Source organism: Thalia democratica, chromosome 6, assembly GCF_965202585.1.
Source record: "Thalia democratica chromosome 6, ktThaDemo2.hap1.1, whole genome shotgun sequence".
Classification (NCBI taxonomy): Eukaryota; Metazoa; Chordata; class Thaliacea; order Salpida; family Salpidae; genus Thalia; species Thalia democratica.
In genome coordinates this window covers 59819019-59838406 of record NC_139170.1, presented here as the reverse complement: position 1 = coordinate 59838406, position 19388 = coordinate 59819019, and the positions used below count along the sequence as shown (strand labels likewise).

The window sequence follows — 19388 nt, the reverse complement described above, 5'->3', positions numbered from 1 at the left end:
TATTTAACTTATTTCTCTACTGGTACCCTTATATTTAATTTTACAAGTTTTATAACATAATATTAAAAAGTACTTTATAATAAAAAGCCTAAAACAGTATAAACTTAGATAATTTCAAAAGAAATCCTTAACTTTACATTAATTTATAAATATTTTTCTTTTCAAAATCATTAAAATCTTTAAAACTAGTTTAAAATATTAGCTTATTGGCTAAATCTTTCTTTTTTTTTTTTTTTTTGACTAATAATTAAAGTGTTAATAAATTGAAAATTTATGAAGATCTTATAAGTGAAGTGTTAAAATAAGTAATAACTTATAGATTGTGAAAGTTAAAAAAAGAAACTTCAATAAAAGTTCATTATCAAAATTCTTATAAAAACCGTTTTACTCAATTAAAATAAATAATGATAGTTATACTATGTAGTGACTAACATATGAGTAACAATTAATGTGATATATTTAACATAACAGAAAAAAAAGTTTTGAAACAAGCTTATAGGTAAATATCAATGTTTTTTTTAACTTTGCATCAAAATACAATAAAAACTAATAAAAAAAAATATTTAATAAAGAAAATACATTAGCATGATGCACAATATTTTAACATAATCACCATGTATTTCTCCGTTATCAAAATATAAATCATTACTATTATAAAACTAAATTAAAATATCATGTATAGCTGTCTATAAGACTCAATTCATAAGTAGTCAAGAAAATTGTAAAGATCTAAACAGTTTAAATAAAAATAATTATTCTTCTTTCTCAGGGTACACGTAGTTGAGGAGTTGCACCGTCGCGTCGTATATCATGAACACCAGGGCCACGTCCGCGCAAACCCTTCCCAATCTGGGGACTGTCCCCTTGTAGAAAGCGGCAACACCCTCCTTTGTGTATATTTGCTTGATGCAGTCCCAAGTCGACTTGTACTTGTGGGACTCTAAACCTGTATAGATTTTAAAAATGTTAGTAGATAAAGAAATGTATGTATTAACCAATCTATCATTTGTATGTGTTTTATTTTACCATATCTGCTTGATACAAGCCAAGTTGATTTGTACTTGTGTACCTATAATACTGTGTTAGTGTAAATAAGTAGATAGTAAACAATGGTAGATTATACTATAACTAATTACTTAGTTGAATTGTAAATTTAAACAGGTGGACTGTAGATACATTTATACAACTTATTGTTTTTGTGTTATTTCAACTTATTCTTTTGTACTATACAGCTACAAGTTGATTTGTGCTTTTGCACTTCTAATCCTGTATATATAACATTGTGTAATAATATTAGAAGAAGATAATATGTAGATTATATATGTACTAATAAAATTTTTATAGGCAAAACTGTATGTAATTTTTTTTGTGTATATCTTCATTTAGTCCGAAGTTGGCTTGTACTTGTGTGCATCTTAAAGTACGGAAAATAAATATGTCATGTCTAGCTCAACTGTTTATTGTTATTATCAGTAATAGCTGACTACCGCTATATTATACAAAATGTACATATCCTGTTATTACTTACAACCTTAACTTAACCCATATTGACAATATGGTACATCTAGTTAAGAAAATTCCAAGTTTTTAAGCATTTGAACTGACATAAACTGAAATTTTGACACTTATTCAAAAAACTGATTTAGCCTAAGTTAGCACGACGCTGTACATAATAAGATTAGTTTAAAAATTTATACTTGCTAGTTGACTTTAGAACTTACACTTAAACTATATGAGAAGCTAATATACTTGTAAGCTAATTTTAAGAGAAATTTGGCTTTGTTTCAAATTCAACTACATGGCATGTTTGTTAAACGAAGCAAACAGTTCTACTATGTCTTAAAAAAATAAGTAGTAAATTGGACTGATAGAACAACCAAAGATGTACACTTCAAGTAAGAAGTTTACAAGACTACTTACAAGTAAAAATAAAAATAAAATAATTCAAACTCGAAGCTTATTGACTTATAAGTTGAAGATAAACTCGCGCTATTGATTTTTTAAATGCCAATTTTTTAACTTTATTGTTTTGTTTCTTTTATATTTATTTAAGATATTTTTATATTATTCTAAAAGGTAAGCTTTATTCTATTTTATAGGTGTTAAGAATAACAGCAATAATAAAACATAAAAGAAAACTCAGTCTTCTAAATTAACTTCTTAGTTTGGTTGTTTAAAATTGAAGCTAAAGAAAATGTAACCATGCAGTTTAAGATTAGTTTCATTTATTAAAAATTATAAAATCTAAGTTGACGTGATTTAGTTTAAATATAGCTACGTAATATTATCGAAGTAAAAAAGTTTTCCTTGTGTAATTTTTTAACAAAACATTATACTTAAAAACCGAGAAAAGAAGAATTAAAACTTATCTATTTCAGTTACTGTTTAAATGAGTTATGAAAACTAAGATTATTATAATTAAAACATATATTTAAACTCAGAACTATTAACAAAGATGATATATAATCAGAAATAACATTTTTTTATAACAAAAGTAATGTTGCTTAAAACTACAATACTTTAAATACAAACAACATAAATAAGGTCTAAAAAAATAATTCTTCAACTTTAATTGGTCAAGCTTTAGTTACATTCTTACTTATTGATTATCAGTCAACCAAAAGACAAATTACTTTTATACACTTTCTTAAGTTTATTTTCCTTTAGTGTGTGGTTTAAATACTTTGATTAAAAGCATATTTCAAAGAGGCTAAAGTTATATGCAGCACTGTACTGAAATATGATTAAAACGTACAATTTTATTTACTGTACAATCAAATTAGTACTAATCAGAATTCCTATCAACTCCAAAAATATAAAAGTTAGTCATCGTTGGTAAATTACGTGGTAAGGTAGTTTACGTATGACAATTAAGATTTTTTTAACAAAACAATACTTACGCACCTATGATTTATATGACAAAATTACACAGTTTTTATTACCATAAACATTTGATAAATAAAATTTCAGTGATAACTTATTTCACAAAGTTAACAACTTTGTCTCTGTTTAGGAAATTATTTTCATACTTGTAGGCTTAAAATGTAAATTTTTGCATATATTCATTTTCTCAATAAAATTGGAGCTTGGCATTAATGCATTTGCTCGTACAAATATAAACAGCTTGTTCAATTAAGGTAATTTTGATAATTTATTTTTCGATAAGTACTTTTTCAAAAATTTAAAACATTACTAATTTATTCATGACGTCACGAGATAATTTATTTTTAAACAACTTTTTAGAAAATTTGTTTTTTCAAAATTCGAACAGACATTGGAAAAATGTTCATACATTAATCGTGCTAAAGCTGAGTTGAAAAACAATGATTATGCTGTTTAAGGAACCAACGTATATGTACATAAAACTATGAATTAAACATAAGATTGAAGTGTACTGCAAAATTAAATATCCTTAATTGCTATGCTTCTGAAATTCATAATACACATTCATAGAATTTTGTACCTGGGAAAAGGTTTAACTTAATTCAGCTAAACAATTTGTTATAAACGCATTAAGTATTTGTTTTGAAAAGTTTCATGTATACTTATGGACAGCCAATCTTAAAGAGATTAGGTACACTACACTAGTCAGTACTTATTTATCGAAACAGCACAAGAAAATTCAAACCAGTAAGTACATAAACACACACTTTTAGAGAACAAAAAAAAGAAATAATTTTAATCAATTTTTTTAAGAATAAATTATAATAAATATTAAAATGATTTTAGTATGCTTATGAACAGTTTAATACTTTAAACAACAACACATGTAGTTTTGAAAGATCTAGTAAGTATTATATAAACTAAAATGGAACATATATTTATTAAAAATATACTTTTTAGCTTTAATTCCGTGTGAGAAAGGTAAAATATGTCTTAAAAGATCAAGATTAGGTTTAATATACTAAATAGCAACACATGTATTTTTTAAAAAGATAGTAAGTTTTATATGAACTAAAATAGAACACGTATTTAGAAAAATATTAGATTTTTTTCGATGTAAAAAGGGTAAAATATGTCTTAAAATTGTAAAGTACACCTTTTTCTTGGTGCGTGCCTTATCAATGCCGCTAACGTGCTCTAAATGCTTACCATCATAAGTAAAATAGGGAGCTAATACTCCTTTAAAATATTGCATATTATACCTTAAAGACCAAAAGATATTTTTTCGTTTATTTATATACTTTTTATACAATTGTTTTATTGCTGGTGTTTTACTGGTGACGTCACAAGATAACTATGATCTTTGTTTTAATAATTGAATGTTTATAAAATGGTCGAACTAACTATTATCAAACAATAATGATTTAAAAATTAATATTTTGATTGTACTAAGTCAGGTACATTATTTTAATTAAACTAATTTTTTTCCAAACAATTTAAATAAAATAACGTTTAGGGTTTAATATTATCTAAAAAATTGTATTAATAAGTTTAAAGGGTAAAAACAAACATATGGTTTAACAAAATCCATAATTTACAATTTAGACGGACAAGTTTCATTCTAGTTTTAACTACATATTATCGGATAAACAAATTTCCTATGCTTTAAAAGATAAGAAAAATTAAATATGTATAATATATTAAATTATTCAATACAACCTTAAATTTATTCAAATAAAGCTATTGGGTACTATTTCATAAAATAATCTAAAATTGTCCTTCTAAGTATACATAACTATAAATACTAATCAACTTAGTAGTCAAGTTTTAACACATTTAAATGGTTTCAACTGTGTACGAAGGGATACTTTTGCACGAGTTATTTTTTTTGTACTAATTAATTTTCAAATTTTTACTACCACTGTTAATCCTAACTCTTATCCTTGGTCAGTAATTTTTTTATTCTTATAAATTTTATTAATATTTTTTTCTTAAATATCACTGTTACCATAACCCATGTAATTATTTCTTTTAATTAATTTATTTTCATTATTTTTATTTTTACACTCGTAGAAAAACGGCCCTTCATGCAAAAGTGTCTTCGTGCATATTTGACCCTTTCCCCATTTAAACACATCTGAATATTAATTAACAATCTTTATATTCTATCTAACAAGTGTATTGCTTTAAAATATATAACAAACAATTAAATCAGTAATACTAATACTAGAATATAAATTTTGTTTTAAAGTAAAATATTAATAAATAATAAATTAATCAAACCTTGCATTCTTGTTTTAATAACATCAAGTTAACCAACAAAAAAAGTTTGAGAAACCCAGCTTTTAACACATGGTTACAATTGATTTTTAAATAATAATTATCTGTTTTGTTTAATTATTAAGTCAGAAACTACAAGTTTGTTGAAGATTAGTAAACTGATCTAACCTTGCATAAATAAACACATTTAAAAATTAATAAATAGTCTTGAAATTCTATTTAACAAAAAGTTTGCTTAAAAATATATAACAAACAATTTAATTAGTAAAACTAATACTAGAATTTATACTTCGTTCTAAAGTAAAACATAAAGAATAATAATTAAATCAAACCTTGCATTCTAGTTTTAACAACATCAAGCGGAGTGTTTCCGAACACGGATGCGGCTCCTGCAATCGCACCGAATCCTCCTTTCACCAGGATACCAACATCTTCACCCGTCTTTTTAGAGTACCAGTTACACAGTGTGGTCATTGTTGCGAATCTTATTGCTTGGTTTGAACCTGTATTTAATTAATATGTTAAACATTATTATCATTTTAATATTACTTTATAATATTGTTAATTTTTTAGAGTACCAGTTACATAAGGTGGCAAATCTTATTGCTTAGTCTGAACCTGAGATACGACAGATATGTTATTTGTTGTATTATAAGTATGTTAAATTATCCATTGCTTCAAACATTTTTGCTTGGTTTACAACTCTATATGTAAATACGTTCGTTTGGTTTTTGTTGTAAACATTTTTGCTTGGTTTACACTTATATATTTATATATAAATATGTTAACTATCGTGCAATTTAAATGTTCTGTTTTGTATAAGTATTGGGCTAGCTGTAAACTTTAATATGACTATGCAAACAATTTTTATATTTTGTATACCAAATAACTTCGCAAATTTTATTGCAAAGGTCAAGGTTGCTCGCTTTGAAGGTCAGACAAATATGTTTGGATAAATTTATGTTAACTGTTGTAATTTTTGTGTTAATTTTATGTTATACTAATGTGCAACTGTCAGCACTTACTTACTCTTAGCTTGTTACATATATTAAAAACAAGTCTTATTTCTAACTCTAAGTTTTAATCTTTTTATAGTTGTACATATTAAAGTGAAAGAATATAACATAACTTTGTTAAGAAGATTTATTATTAACATTTATACAAGACTTATTAAAAAAAATTATACGAGATTTATTTTTTATTTACAAACCTTGTATAGAATGATGTAAATCATAACTTCTTAAAACTTTTAAAAGAACAAAACTGTTTTTCAAATAATATACGCAAGTATACGCTTAACGATGACTTATATTATAAGAAAAACAATATTTATTTGCGTCATTACATATAATATTACAAAAATATTACACATAGAGTACATGTGATAGCAATATAGTAATGTGGCTCAAATTTTTTAAGCAGATACATCAAAATATCACACAAAAAATTCTTGAGCCAAACTTATTGTTATTGTTGGATAACATTTAGGAGATAGAGAAAAAATACATATTTAAATACAGTTGACATATTTATGTAACAGAAATGTAAATAAAGACTATTACATAAATAAAAATAATTTTTTACTTAGATAAAATATTTTCAACTAAACGTATTACAATGGTACAATTTATAATAACTTTTAAAATAAATTAAGTTATTTACGTATCTACAAAGTAATATATAAAAAAATCATAAGTTTTGTAACAACCTTTTCAATAAAAATAATTTTAATGTTAAAATATTATGCTTATTATACATGTTTTGTTTTGAACAAAAAATGTTGTAAACAGTTGACCTAATTGTATAAAGCAGTCTATCTATAGGTAGAACTATAATATTAAAAAAGGTTAACTACTCATAAGTAACGTTACTTATGAGTTTTAATAATTTAAAAAAATAAAAACATTTTTTTAAGTCAAAAGTAAGGTTTTTTGTTATTGTATAAAGGTTAGACTGTGAAAGTTTGAAGAAGATTGCTTGAAAAATGTAGGAGGAGATAGATTTTTAGTGAATTTTAAAGCTTCCGAGAAATTTGACCCCGAAAAATTTGCGGTCCATACGTTTGTATCGGAAACTTATAACAAAAATCGAAATATCTCAAAAGTAAAATGATATTTTTTAATTTTATAAAAACTGGCTTGTAGTTTGTATTTAAAGGAATCAAATAAAAGCAAAAGTTAATTTTTGTAAAAAAAAAGTGTTGGACTCCCCTCCATATGGCCTTAAATAGCAGTAGAAAATACTTACAACTATACAACAAAAAAACATTAAATTAACTTTGTATTAACACTATGACAGCCAATTCTTAATAAACAATGTCGAATATTAAGTTAGTTATTAAATTAAAAATTACATTTAGTTTACCTTGCTTCAATACAGCAATCAATTGAACGAATAAATTAATATACCTTGCTTTTATACCAAATTATTTATTTAATAAATTAGTTATACCTTGTTTCAATATGGTAGCGGTCAATCCCTGGTAAATGCCACCAAATAACTTAATTAACAAAACAAATAATAAAAAATTTACCTTGTTTCAATATGGTAGTGGTCAATCCCTGATAAATGCCACCAAAACCTTGTTGCTTCACAATATAATAAACTAACAAAATTAATATTTACCTTGTTTCAATATGATAGTGGTCAATCCATGATAAATGCCACCAAAACCTTGTTGCTTCACAATATAATAAACTAACAAAACAAATATTTACCTTGTTTCAATATTGTAGCAGTCAATCCCTGGTAAATGCCACCGAAACCTTGTTGCTTCATAATCTGAACTACACCGTGCGCGAAACCTCTGTATTTCGGGTTTGCAGATGTCTGGTCGTGGATGAATTTAACCTGCAAGATATTAATATTAATAACATACAATGTAAATAACATACAAAATTGTTAACAAAATAATATATTTATTCTGTGCAAGTCTTGGATTTGCAGATGTTTGATCCTAAATAAATTTCACTTAAAATTAGAATGTTTATATTTAATAAAACAATTTATCTAAAAATACATATAATAATTATTATGTTTTACTTAAACAATTTCGGGTTTGCATAAATCGTAATTGAACATTACATAAGACATAAAATTATTAATGTTTAGAATAAAATATTTAACTAATTATCATCTTAGAACCAAAAACAGTAAAATTCATGTTAAAACATCTGTGATAGTATTTAGAATGTTTGTTAAAAAAATAACTGATTATAATTATCAATAAACAAAGTTGAAAAATTTCATAATAAGCATATAATAGTTTTTCATAACTTAATAGTTTTCATGTTTCACAAGATATACTAAACAGTTTTATTTTAAACAAATTCTACTATACTGTATTACATAGTGATTGTTTAAATCCTGATAGATGTTATTTTATACATACTCATTTTTAATATCTTAATAGTTTCTACAGGACATACAACAAATATATATATATTTACTTGTGCTAAAACTTTATTTCAACTAACGGTGTTTCACTGCTCTCAAATAAATTTAAGAACAGATCTACGGAGTCTCAAAAAGCTCTAAGAATTTATTTCTTAGAGCTTTTTGTTCTAAGAAATAAAAGAGTTCTTAAATTTATTTGAGAGCAGTGAAACGCCGTTAGTTGAAATAAAGTTTTAGCACAAGAACATCTGTGGTATACATTCCGATAAGCTTAGCTTATCAGGATCTCCAGGATTTAACGCCTTATAACGTTACATCTTATATATTTACTTGTATATATTATTTACTAAAAAATAGGATAACCTTAATAGTTTCCATTGAGCACACATTTAATATATTTATTTTCTTGTATATTTACAATAAATAAAACAACCTTAATAGTTTCTAGCAAATATAGGTCACAGCAAATACAGTAGACTACTGCTTAAGTACGGAAATTGAACCCGACCAAAAAGTGCGTACTTAGCACGGGTAGTGCGTACTTTTTGAAGACATAGTTTAATATGAAATGTAATTGTTCTTTCTTACAACTAGCCACCAAATAATTAAGCCAAATAAACAAGTTTTTTTATTTAAATTTTTTATTTTATTACATGTAATACATAATTCTAATCTGCAAAATTTTTTAATAGATTTTTAGATGATTTATTTTTTCTATAAAAAATTTCTACATAATTAATACATACATTTAGTATAGAAAATCAATGTCAGTCAATGATATAAAAAAGAATATTAAGCCATATTTTCCATATTTTGCTTTGTTAGAGGGAAAGTACTAAACTACATTGTGTTTACCAAACATTTTCAAAACATTAATGTGTGTACATTTAAATTTATGACTTAACTATTTTGTACATATTTATAGGTTTTTTTAACTTTGTCATTTAGATTTATTTATTTTATAGCATTACAGCTCAAATATCATTATTATTTTCCACTTTTCTGCAACCACTACATAAGTATTTAGTTTATTAACATTTAATAACAGGACTGTCACAATCTCAGGCCACTTAAACTACTCAGGATTACTCAGGATAATTTAGAGTTTTTTTGTCTTTCTGGATAAGTGCGTACTTAAGGCGGGGTGCGTACCAAAGAAAGTGCGTACTTAGGCGGTAGTCTACTGTATATTTACTTATATTTTTTCAATAAAATTTCATTACATTTATTACTTTTATAGTTTTTACAGGGCACACAGCAAATATTTACTTGTATATTTACAATAACTTAGCAAATAATTATTGGGCACACAGCAAATATACATATATCTACTTTACAGCAAATATGTATATTTACTTTTGTATATTTACAATAAATAAAATAACCTTCACAGTTTCCATAGGGCAGACAACAAATATATATACTTGTGTATTTACAATAAATAAATAACCTTAATAGTTTTCATAGGGCAAACAGCAAATATATACATATTTACTTGATTATTTACAATAAATAAGATAATTTTTAGTTTCCATAAGACATACAACAAACATATCTACTTTTATTTTTACAATAAATAAAATAACCTTAATAGTTTACATAGGACACACAGCAAATACATCTACTTGTATATTTACAATAAATATTTTCACGTTATTTTATATATAAATAAAAATAACCTTAATATTTTCCATTGGGCAGACAGCAAATATTTATATATACTTGTATATTTACAATAAATAAAATAACTTTAATAGTTTACATTGGATACACAACAAATATATACATATTTACTTGTATATTTACAATAAATAGAACTACCTTAATAGTTTCCATTGAGCACACAGTAAATATATTTATTTACTTGTATATTTACAATAAATAAAATAACCTTAATAGTTTCCATAGGGCACACTGCAAATATATACATTTACTTGTATATTTACAATAAATGTCTATTACCTTAATAGTTTACATTGGGTACACAACAAATATATATATTTACTTGTATACTTAAAATATTTTTTATTACCTCAACAGTTTCCATAAGGCACAAAACATATATATTTACTTGTATATTTACAATAAATAAATAACCTTAATAGTTTCCATGGGGCATACGGCAAATATGGCTTCAGCAACACCAGCGCCTAATCCGCACAACAAACCCTGACCAGTTGATAGTTTCTTCTCACCTGTGGTTGCACGCACCTAAATACAAGTATATATTTATTTCAATTATTTTTATACATATCTATCTCTTTTCACGTGTTGTGCCTCTGACCTGTGAATTATAGTCAAAATATATACATATAAATCTACACATTAAGTTTTTAAAAATGTATTTGTGATTAGTTACATGTATTATTTATGAATGTGATAAGTAGGGTGTCTTATTTATGACCTGTGGTGGCTCTGTCCTATAAGTATACAACAAAAAATATAATTTGTTTGTATATATCAGTGATTATCAAAAAGTGCACAAAACATATTTTCGGGTGCGCAAAATTTGTTTTGGTGTGCATGGAAAATATACTAAAATTAAAAACTTACACAAGATATTAAAAAGTTTTTGATAATGAGCGAAAAAAGTTCATCATCAACAAGTTTTATGAAAACTATATTAGAGTTCATTGGGGTGCAAAGATTTATATTTTACGATTTTTGGTGCACAAATTTTGAATAACTTAATAACAACTGGTACTATAAACATATTTTGTAAAAAAGTACATATTTTAGTAGAAAGTACAGTGCTTATTCACTTATCCGGACAAGTTCAAGATTTTTCTGTAAACATGTCCGGGTAACTAAAAATCCGGATAACTAGAAATTTTTTTTTTTTCATATAATAATATAACTGCTGCGTATAATGCAGTGCATAATAAAAGTGTTATGCTAAAAACAAATACATAGTAATTGTAAGTTATATATAATAAAATGATAAATAATAAAAGCTAAACTTTAGGTTAATTAATTTTTTTTCATGGTAGAAAACCATCAGACTTACTAACCCTTTACAACTATATACATTTCTTGAGCGTCAAGCAACTAAAATTTATCATTTGCAATACTACCTGCCCTAACTATTAATTTTAAAAAAATATCAATTTATTAATAAGAGAAAATATACATTAAATTTATCTTTAACAACAAAAAATAATGTAAAACTATCTCTTTAAATTACATAAAAGATATTTTTTAAATTAAAAAAACAGACAGAAAAAAAAACGGAAAACTTTGACTAAGTTTAAAGTCAATTTAACGGAAACATATCACTCCTAACAAACTAGCTTTTATTGGGAGTTTTACTAAAATAACAAATATTAGACGTTTGCTTTATAGTTTTTCCACGTTTTTCAGCAGAAAACTCATGGAATTTAAAAAGTTGTGAAACTTTTTGAATGAATTTTTTTGTTTACTATTGAAAATTTTTCGAATTTTCTTCTGACCGAATCTGTCCGGATAAGTGAAGTCCGAATAAGTGAATAAGCACTGTATAAGAATTTATGCAAAATACTATAATACATATGGCATGTAGTTTAATACTTTTCCGAAAAGTTTTCGCCTGATCTGTAAGGTGTATGTATATATATATAAACCATATATATGTAAACCATACATTTTTTGCTACAAGGAAGGTTTCATGTAGTTTTGAATAATAAAAAAGATGGGTTATTATACTGTTTATGATTTGTAGTTAATTTTTTTACTGTTGTTGCTCTGACCAATCAAAAAATATATTTAATATTAAAAGATGTAAAATTTAAATACAAAATATTTCAGATGTTACAATAACTATGTACTAAGATTCTGTGATGTTTTTATTTTCATATTCTAGTTTTTGTTTTGTTATTTATAACATATCACAAAAAAGTGTATGTAATTATAAAAACTATGTTAGGTTGATTATAAGTTGATGTATAATTTACTGCAACATGTAAAATATTTCAACAAACTTGATTAGTGAGAATTTAAAAATGTTAAAAGTGTGTAAAATACATAATATTGAAAATAATGAAAAATCTACAAATTTAATCATGACAAAAAAAACAAACCTGATTGGCGAGAGCTTCAAAAGTACCGAATCTTATGGCCGATTTCGGAATTGAGCCGTAAACAAGACTTGAAAGCCCTCTGTACAAGCCTACAAAACAAAAACTTTAAAAAAAACTTAATAAATAACATTAAGTGTTAGGCATTAAAAAAAACATACAAAAACTGATTTATCATTATAAGTATAACACAATAAGACTGGACATGCCTTTGTATGAGGCTATAAAAATTTATAAAAAAATATAATAAATTCAAAAACTGCAAACCTTAGAAGCTACAAATGCTAATACTATAACAATTAATTGTTATATATAAACAAAACCCAAAAAACACTGTCACAATTATAAAAATAAAAAATTTGTTGTACCTCTAACTCCATGTGAAGCAACAGTTTTTCTGACACAATCAGTTACTCCAGTATACTTTGGTGGTACCTTGAAAAATAAACAAATAAAAATAAGCAAATAAATTAAATTAATTTCATAATATAATCAGTAACTCCAGTATATTTTGGTGGTACCTTAAAAACATAAAACAATTTAAAATAAACAAATAAATAAAATAAAATTGATAATACAATCAGTAACTCCAGTATATTTTGGTGTCACCTAAAATAAAATATGATCTTTTTTAAACAACTATATTAATTTTGTATCACAATAAGTTACTCCAGTATATTTTGGTGGCACCTTAGAAATTATTAAAAAATCAATACAATTCAAATAAATTTAGTAATAGTCTGTGTCTGTATTTTTATGGCACCTAAAAAATATTTTTTTTATTAATTATATTGACTTAATAATTCAATTAGTAAGTCCTGTAGCACCTTTAAAGGGCTGCAAAAGGTTTTTGGCAAATTTACACTAGTTTTTGAAATTTCCTCCAGGTTTTTAAAATTACATATTTTTGAGTCTATTTTGAGTTTTAGGTTAACTTAAAGGTAAAAAACTGTGCTAAGTAGTATAAAACCATTGAAATATACTTTAAACTTCAACTGCGTTATTTTATAAAAAAAAAATTTAGTGATGACAAAAAATTATCTTTATGATAGATTTTTTGTGTCAATCAAAATTTTACTACTATACATATAAAAATTGTTTAAAATTCCAGGTTTTTCAGGTTTATTAATGATTTTTGTTCAAATTTCGAGGTTTTACCAGGTTTTTTTTTTTCCTAAATTTCTCAAATTTCAGGTGTTTTCAGATTTTTTAGCCTAAATTGTCAAATTCCAGGTTTGCAGGTTTTTTGGCAACCCTACCTTTAGTATAAAATACTATTTTAATTAATATTTTAAACATTAAGTAAGTTATCTTGTATGAGGAATCTAAAATGAGATTCTTAAATTGAAAAAAAAATTATTGAGTACAAATAAATGTCATTTTTTGAGTTTACAAATAATAAAAGTCTTAAAAAGTCTTTTCTATTATTATTATAAGTAAGCAATTGCATTACTCAATTTAATATATCATTATGTCTGTGGTTTAAACAGTCTTTATTAATTAAAAGAAAAATATTATAATGCTGCCCTCTAAGGTTTTTTTAATAAGCCTAGCAGTAAAAAAACTTTTGGGAAATTTGGCAGGCCAATCAAAAAGTTACCCACATCTAATGTAAAATATTTTAGTTTGACACTATGTATTAAAAAAACAATTGTTGAGTAAACATATTTTTTCTAGTGCAAATAATTGTTTGTAAATACACTATACAAACTTTTAAATACACTTATTATAAATCATACACATTATATAAAACAAATTTTCAAAATGTTAAACTAGCCAGTATAATTTATTTAAAGTTAGTTTTAAGGCAATTTTACTGCATATAATTATGCTTCGACTTTTTGATTATACATACAAAGCTTGGTATACCAATGTGTTTTACTTTTATACTCTGAATAACACATTACTAATTAAGGCCATAGGGGGGGGGGGGGGTAGACCATGTTTTTTACAAGTTGATCTTATTTTATAGAGTTTTTACTAAGCTTCAAGATGCTTTTCACCGTTTTTAAAAATTCGAATTAGTTTTTGAGATATGACCGGCCAAAGTCAGGCCGCATAACAGGTTCCTTATGGGGAAGGAAAACTAAAACGGCGAAAAAAGACTAATGCATTCAAAATCTATCTCCTCCTTCATTTTTTAAGCAATCTTCTTCAAACTTTCACAGTCTATTCTTTATACAATAACAAAAAAACGTTATTTGTGACTTTAACAAATTTCAAGTAAAAATACCTTTTTTTTGTAAAAAAAAAATTTTTTTGATGAAAAATCACTTTTTTTTTTAATTTTTGTCATAAAATTACAAAAAAAAGGTATTTTTACTTGAAATTTTTTAAAGTCACAAATAACGTTTTTTTGTTATTGTATAAAGAATAGACTGTGAAAGTTTAAAGAAGATTGCTTAAAAAATGAAGGAGGAGATAGATTTTGAATGCATTAGTATTTTTTTGCCGTTTTAGTTTTCCTTCCCCATAAGGAACCTGTTATGCGGCCCGACTTTGGCCGGTCATATCTCAAAAACTAATACGAATTTTTAAAAACGGTAAAAAGCATCTTGAAGCTTAGTAAAAACTCTATAAAATAAGATCAACTTGTAAAAAACATGGTCTACCCCCCCTATGGCCTTAAATTGTTTGTTTAAGTTAAATTAAAATAAAAACAATTTAAATTTAGTATGCTTAGTGAAAGTTTTTTTCTATGCAATGTTTTTTTAGCTTTGTACAAAATAATATAGTATTACTTTAATTTTCAATAGACGGTACAAACTAAGCTTTACTTCAAGTACTGGAGTTTTAGGTTTTAAATAACGTTAGTACAGTGCTTATTCACTTATCTGGACTTCACTTATCCAGAGAGTTTTGGTATGAAGAAAAATTTTTTAAATTATAATATTAAACACACAAATCTTTGTAAAATACAAATATTTAGGCTTTCATCCTGTAAGAAAATTTTTAGTGTTTTTATAAATTCTACAATTTTGTTCATTTTCTTTATGTCTGTTTTATTTTCTTTGTTTAATTTAATTTTTTTTAAAGAAGTATTTTTAAATTATTTTTTGTTTTTAAAGAAAAAATTAATTTATATTTTCTCTTAAACAAAAAATAATTTTTAAAATTAATAGTTGGGCAGGTGGAATTACAAATGATGAGTTTTACTTGCTTGACTCTCAAAAAACGTATATAGTTGCAAAGGGTTAGTAAGTCTGATATTTTTCTACCTAAAAAAAAATTAAATTAATTAAGCTTAAGTTTAGCTTTAATTAATTATCATTTTATTATATATTGCTCACAATTACAATGTATTTGTTTTTTTTTACCATAACACTTTTAGTATGCATTGCATTATACCCAGCAGTTATATTATTCTAAGAAAAATTTGATTTTTAGTACATATCTGGAATTTTTGTTATCCGGACACGTTTACAGAAAAATGTTGCCCAACGTGTCTGGATAAGTGAATAAGCACTGTACTTGTTTTATTAAATTTTACATTACCAAAAATATTTTTTTTTTACTAAAAACTAAAAGAAATTTTTGGAAAGTTCTTAAATTTAAATCTGCTACCCATTTAAATTATGCTGATAACAAATATTTGTTTAGTTTTGTACTTAACTTATCAAGTAATTAAGAAACAAACAAGTACATGTAGGATGAACAATTTTCTAAATTTATTGGAAAACAAACTCTTAAATACAAACTAGTTTTTCAGCAAAAAGGATAATTTATATTCTTTACAACAGTTATTTTTGTTAGTTTTTAATAATGAGCAAACCTGTTTTTCAGCAAGTTGCAACTGGGTTTTCACGTACTCTGTTGGAAAAGTTATACAAATTTCAATACCACCAGCAATACCTCCAGCAAGAACTGCTTTCACTGGATTCTTTGGCTTGTTTGTGCCTAAAAAATTATAAATTAAATACTCTGCAAAAAACAGCTGTCACAGAGTTTTTAGGTTTGTCTTACCTTCAATTTTGGACTGTGTTATATAGATGAATTGTGTTAAACAAACTGTACTAATGGTAAGAATCTCAAACCATAAAAGAAAAAAAAAATAATAATCAAAAAACAATATAACATAAATTTTTTACTTGAAAGTTAAAAAACATTTTATTTTTAACAAATTAAACTTGTTTATCAGTAATAATTCAAATGAGCAATAATAAGATAATAAATAAAATTATAAGTAAAAAAATTACAAATACTTGAAAAAATTAAAATACTTTAATAAATGAGAAGTTATAAAATATTTATGTTATGTAAAAGTATAACATGTTTAAGGAAAAACGCTGTATACAACTAACTTTTTGTGAATGCAAAATATATATTTGTTAACAAAATAAGTAAAACTATTATAATCAATAACTTATACCTGCTGCAAAAGCTGATGGTTTCTTGATACCTGATTGTTCAATCATCTTGGTGTAAGGAGTAGTCACTGATGTGGTGTCAGGTGCCATGGTAGTTGCAGGAAAAATTTAAACAAGTCTGTTTGAGTTTTTTTTCAATGTTTTTTATACTTTTTATACACTTAACTTAAGTGTGGGTTAAGTTCAGAGCCATGTTAGTTGTAGAAAAGGTTGGAAAAAAAAAACAGATTCTGACTAGTTGAAAAAAAAAACTATTTTATTGGTTATATTTTGTCTATTTTGAATTAAAGTCAGAGTCATGTTAGTTGTATGGTTGGAAAATAAGGCTGTTTGATTTAAGGCTGGAAAAATTTAAATAAGGCTGTTTGATCTAAGATTTTTTTTTTGAAATTTTGTAAATGAAACTGTATATGCATTCAAAAAAAAAAACAGAATACAAAAAAGCCAGCTTAAGTTCATCAAGCTAGCTTAAATTGACCTGAAATCTTGACTTTTGAAAAAGGCCAAAATATGAGCAAAAATATATAAAAAATATTCTAGTTAAATACCAAAAACCCAAATGAATAAAAGAACACAATTTTTAAGAAATAACTTTAAAATAAAACTAGCAAGAGATTAAAAAACATTAACATTGACTGAAAACTTATTTGAGGCAAAAAACAATTCTGAGTGACCAAAAGTTAACTGTGCTTGTAGCTAACAAAAAACAAGACTGAGTCAGATGATATTTTCTAAAATAGTATAAAATAGTATATAAAATAGTATAATAAAAAGTAGATGGCCACAGTCAGCATAAGTTATTTCTTTAATTTCAAACTAGCCAGAGTGTATGGCAAACCTGATATTATAATCATTATTATCTAAAATTTAACAGTCAGTCACTAAGTAATAGTTGTAAAATTAGATATAAATAATTAAACAAATATTTGAAAATATTAAGGGCATAGTGGGGTTTACACTTTTTTCACAGTTTAATCTTAATTTATTTTGTTCTAAGCTACAAGATGCATTCTACAGATTTTACAAATTCAAAATAGTTTTTGAGATAAAGATGGTCAAATTGGATACAACAATAGGTTCCTTATAGGATGCAAAAACTCATAGAAAATCAAGTCCAGTTTTATACAAAGTTTACAAGAAATGAATTTGTTGAAAAATTTTTTTTTTTTTAAACTATAAGTTTGGATATAATAAATTTTTGAATTTTTTAGTTTAATGTTTTAGGCAAAAATGGCTAGCAAAAACTTTATATTAGTACTTACTTGGACTTTTATTGAACATAGAAAAGTATTAATCATTGAATAATTAAGTTGTTTAAAAACTAAATATTTTTATAGAATGAAACTTTGAAAATTTTATAGTTTTCGGAAAAAAACATAGCTTCAAAACATTTCTTGCAATTTTTTTTTGTATTTTGAAACATACTGTAAATTTGTTCCCTAAAATATGTGCTCCGACCTGGAAAAAATTCATGTGAGATTTCTTTACAGACATATTATGCTACATGAATATCTAAATTGTTATATAAGTACATGAACTTTTTGAAAGACATTTATCAACATAAAAATTTAAATTTTAGAAATTTTAGAGTTTTCAGTAAACTTGTTTCATTTTTAGGAACTCTACTCCATGTCCAATTATTTTTTTTCAATTAAAATATACCACAGTTTTTCAAGATTTTTTTAATTTTCTTTCTGGTTTTTGAAAGTAATTTTTTTTTTCAGTAAAAATTTAAATTGAATTTAAAAATTAGTTAATTAGTATAAAATTGCTGAAAAGATACTATAGTTTTATTTTAAATGTAATTTGTTTAAAATAAAACACAAAATATTTTATATATTTTTTTTATGTAGCTTTTTCTTGTATTGACATTTTTTTTTATTGTTCAAAAATATTAAGTTTTCCCAAGTTTTTTTTTCAAAAAATATCAATTGCTAGGATAGAATTTTTAGTGTAGTTATAGTGTAACTTTAAAATATCAAAAGTGTTTCCTTTTAAATGCTGAATGAATGTTTAGTTTTGGACAATTTTGGACGCAGTAAAGTCAAGGTTATAAATAGTAAATATACAAAATTTTGTTATTTTATGTGCAGTAACTTTTAAAAATGTTTAGTATTTAGCCAAACATATTTTTCTGTTATGACTCATAGCTACTAGGTATTTACTATTTAAGGGCATAGAAGGTTAAAACTTTTTTTGCAACTTGATCTTATTATATAAAACTTTTACTAAGCTACAAAATGCTTTTTACGGATTTTAAAATTTTTAAATAATCTTTGAGATATAGTCAGTCAAAGTCAGAGGCAAGAATAGGATCCTTATGGGAAACGCAAACTAAAATGGCAAATAACTAGAAATCACTAAAAAAATATATCTTCTCATACATTTTTATAGCTATTTCAAATTTTTA

At 24.8% G+C, this 19388-nt stretch overlaps 1 protein-coding gene across 1 annotated transcript; it reads right to left on the bottom strand.

The window, feature by feature from the left end:
- Positions 1 to 280: 280 nt before the first annotated feature.
- On the bottom strand, positions 281 to 17098 carry LOC145839548 (tricarboxylate transport protein, mitochondrial-like). The gene is made up of 8 exons (XM_082947147.1): positions 16981 to 17098; positions 16384 to 16508; positions 12980 to 13046; positions 12615 to 12703; positions 10657 to 10770; positions 7881 to 8013; positions 5496 to 5666; positions 281 to 946 (listed from the first exon to the last, which is right to left on the bottom strand). The coding sequence occupies exons 1-8, from the start codon at positions 17066 to 17068 to the stop codon at positions 753 to 755; spliced, it is 981 nt and encodes a 326-aa protein (XP_082803273.1). The 5' UTR covers positions 17069 to 17098; the 3' UTR covers positions 281 to 752.
- Positions 17099 to 19388: the final 2290 nt, after the last annotated feature.

Coding starts and splice junctions, on each gene's coding strand:
- LOC145839548 (XM_082947147.1), bottom strand. CDS start 17,068: ATGGCACCTGACACCACATCAGTGACTACTCCTTACACCAAGATGATT. Junction 12,704..12,979: donor TGCTTCACATGGAGTTAGAG/GTACAACAAATT, acceptor TTTGTTTTGTAG/GCTTGTACAGAGGGCTTTCA. Junction 10,771..12,614: donor TTGAAGCTCTCGCCAATCAG/GTTTGTTTTTTT, acceptor ACTTGTATTTAG/GTGCGTGCAACCACAGGTGA.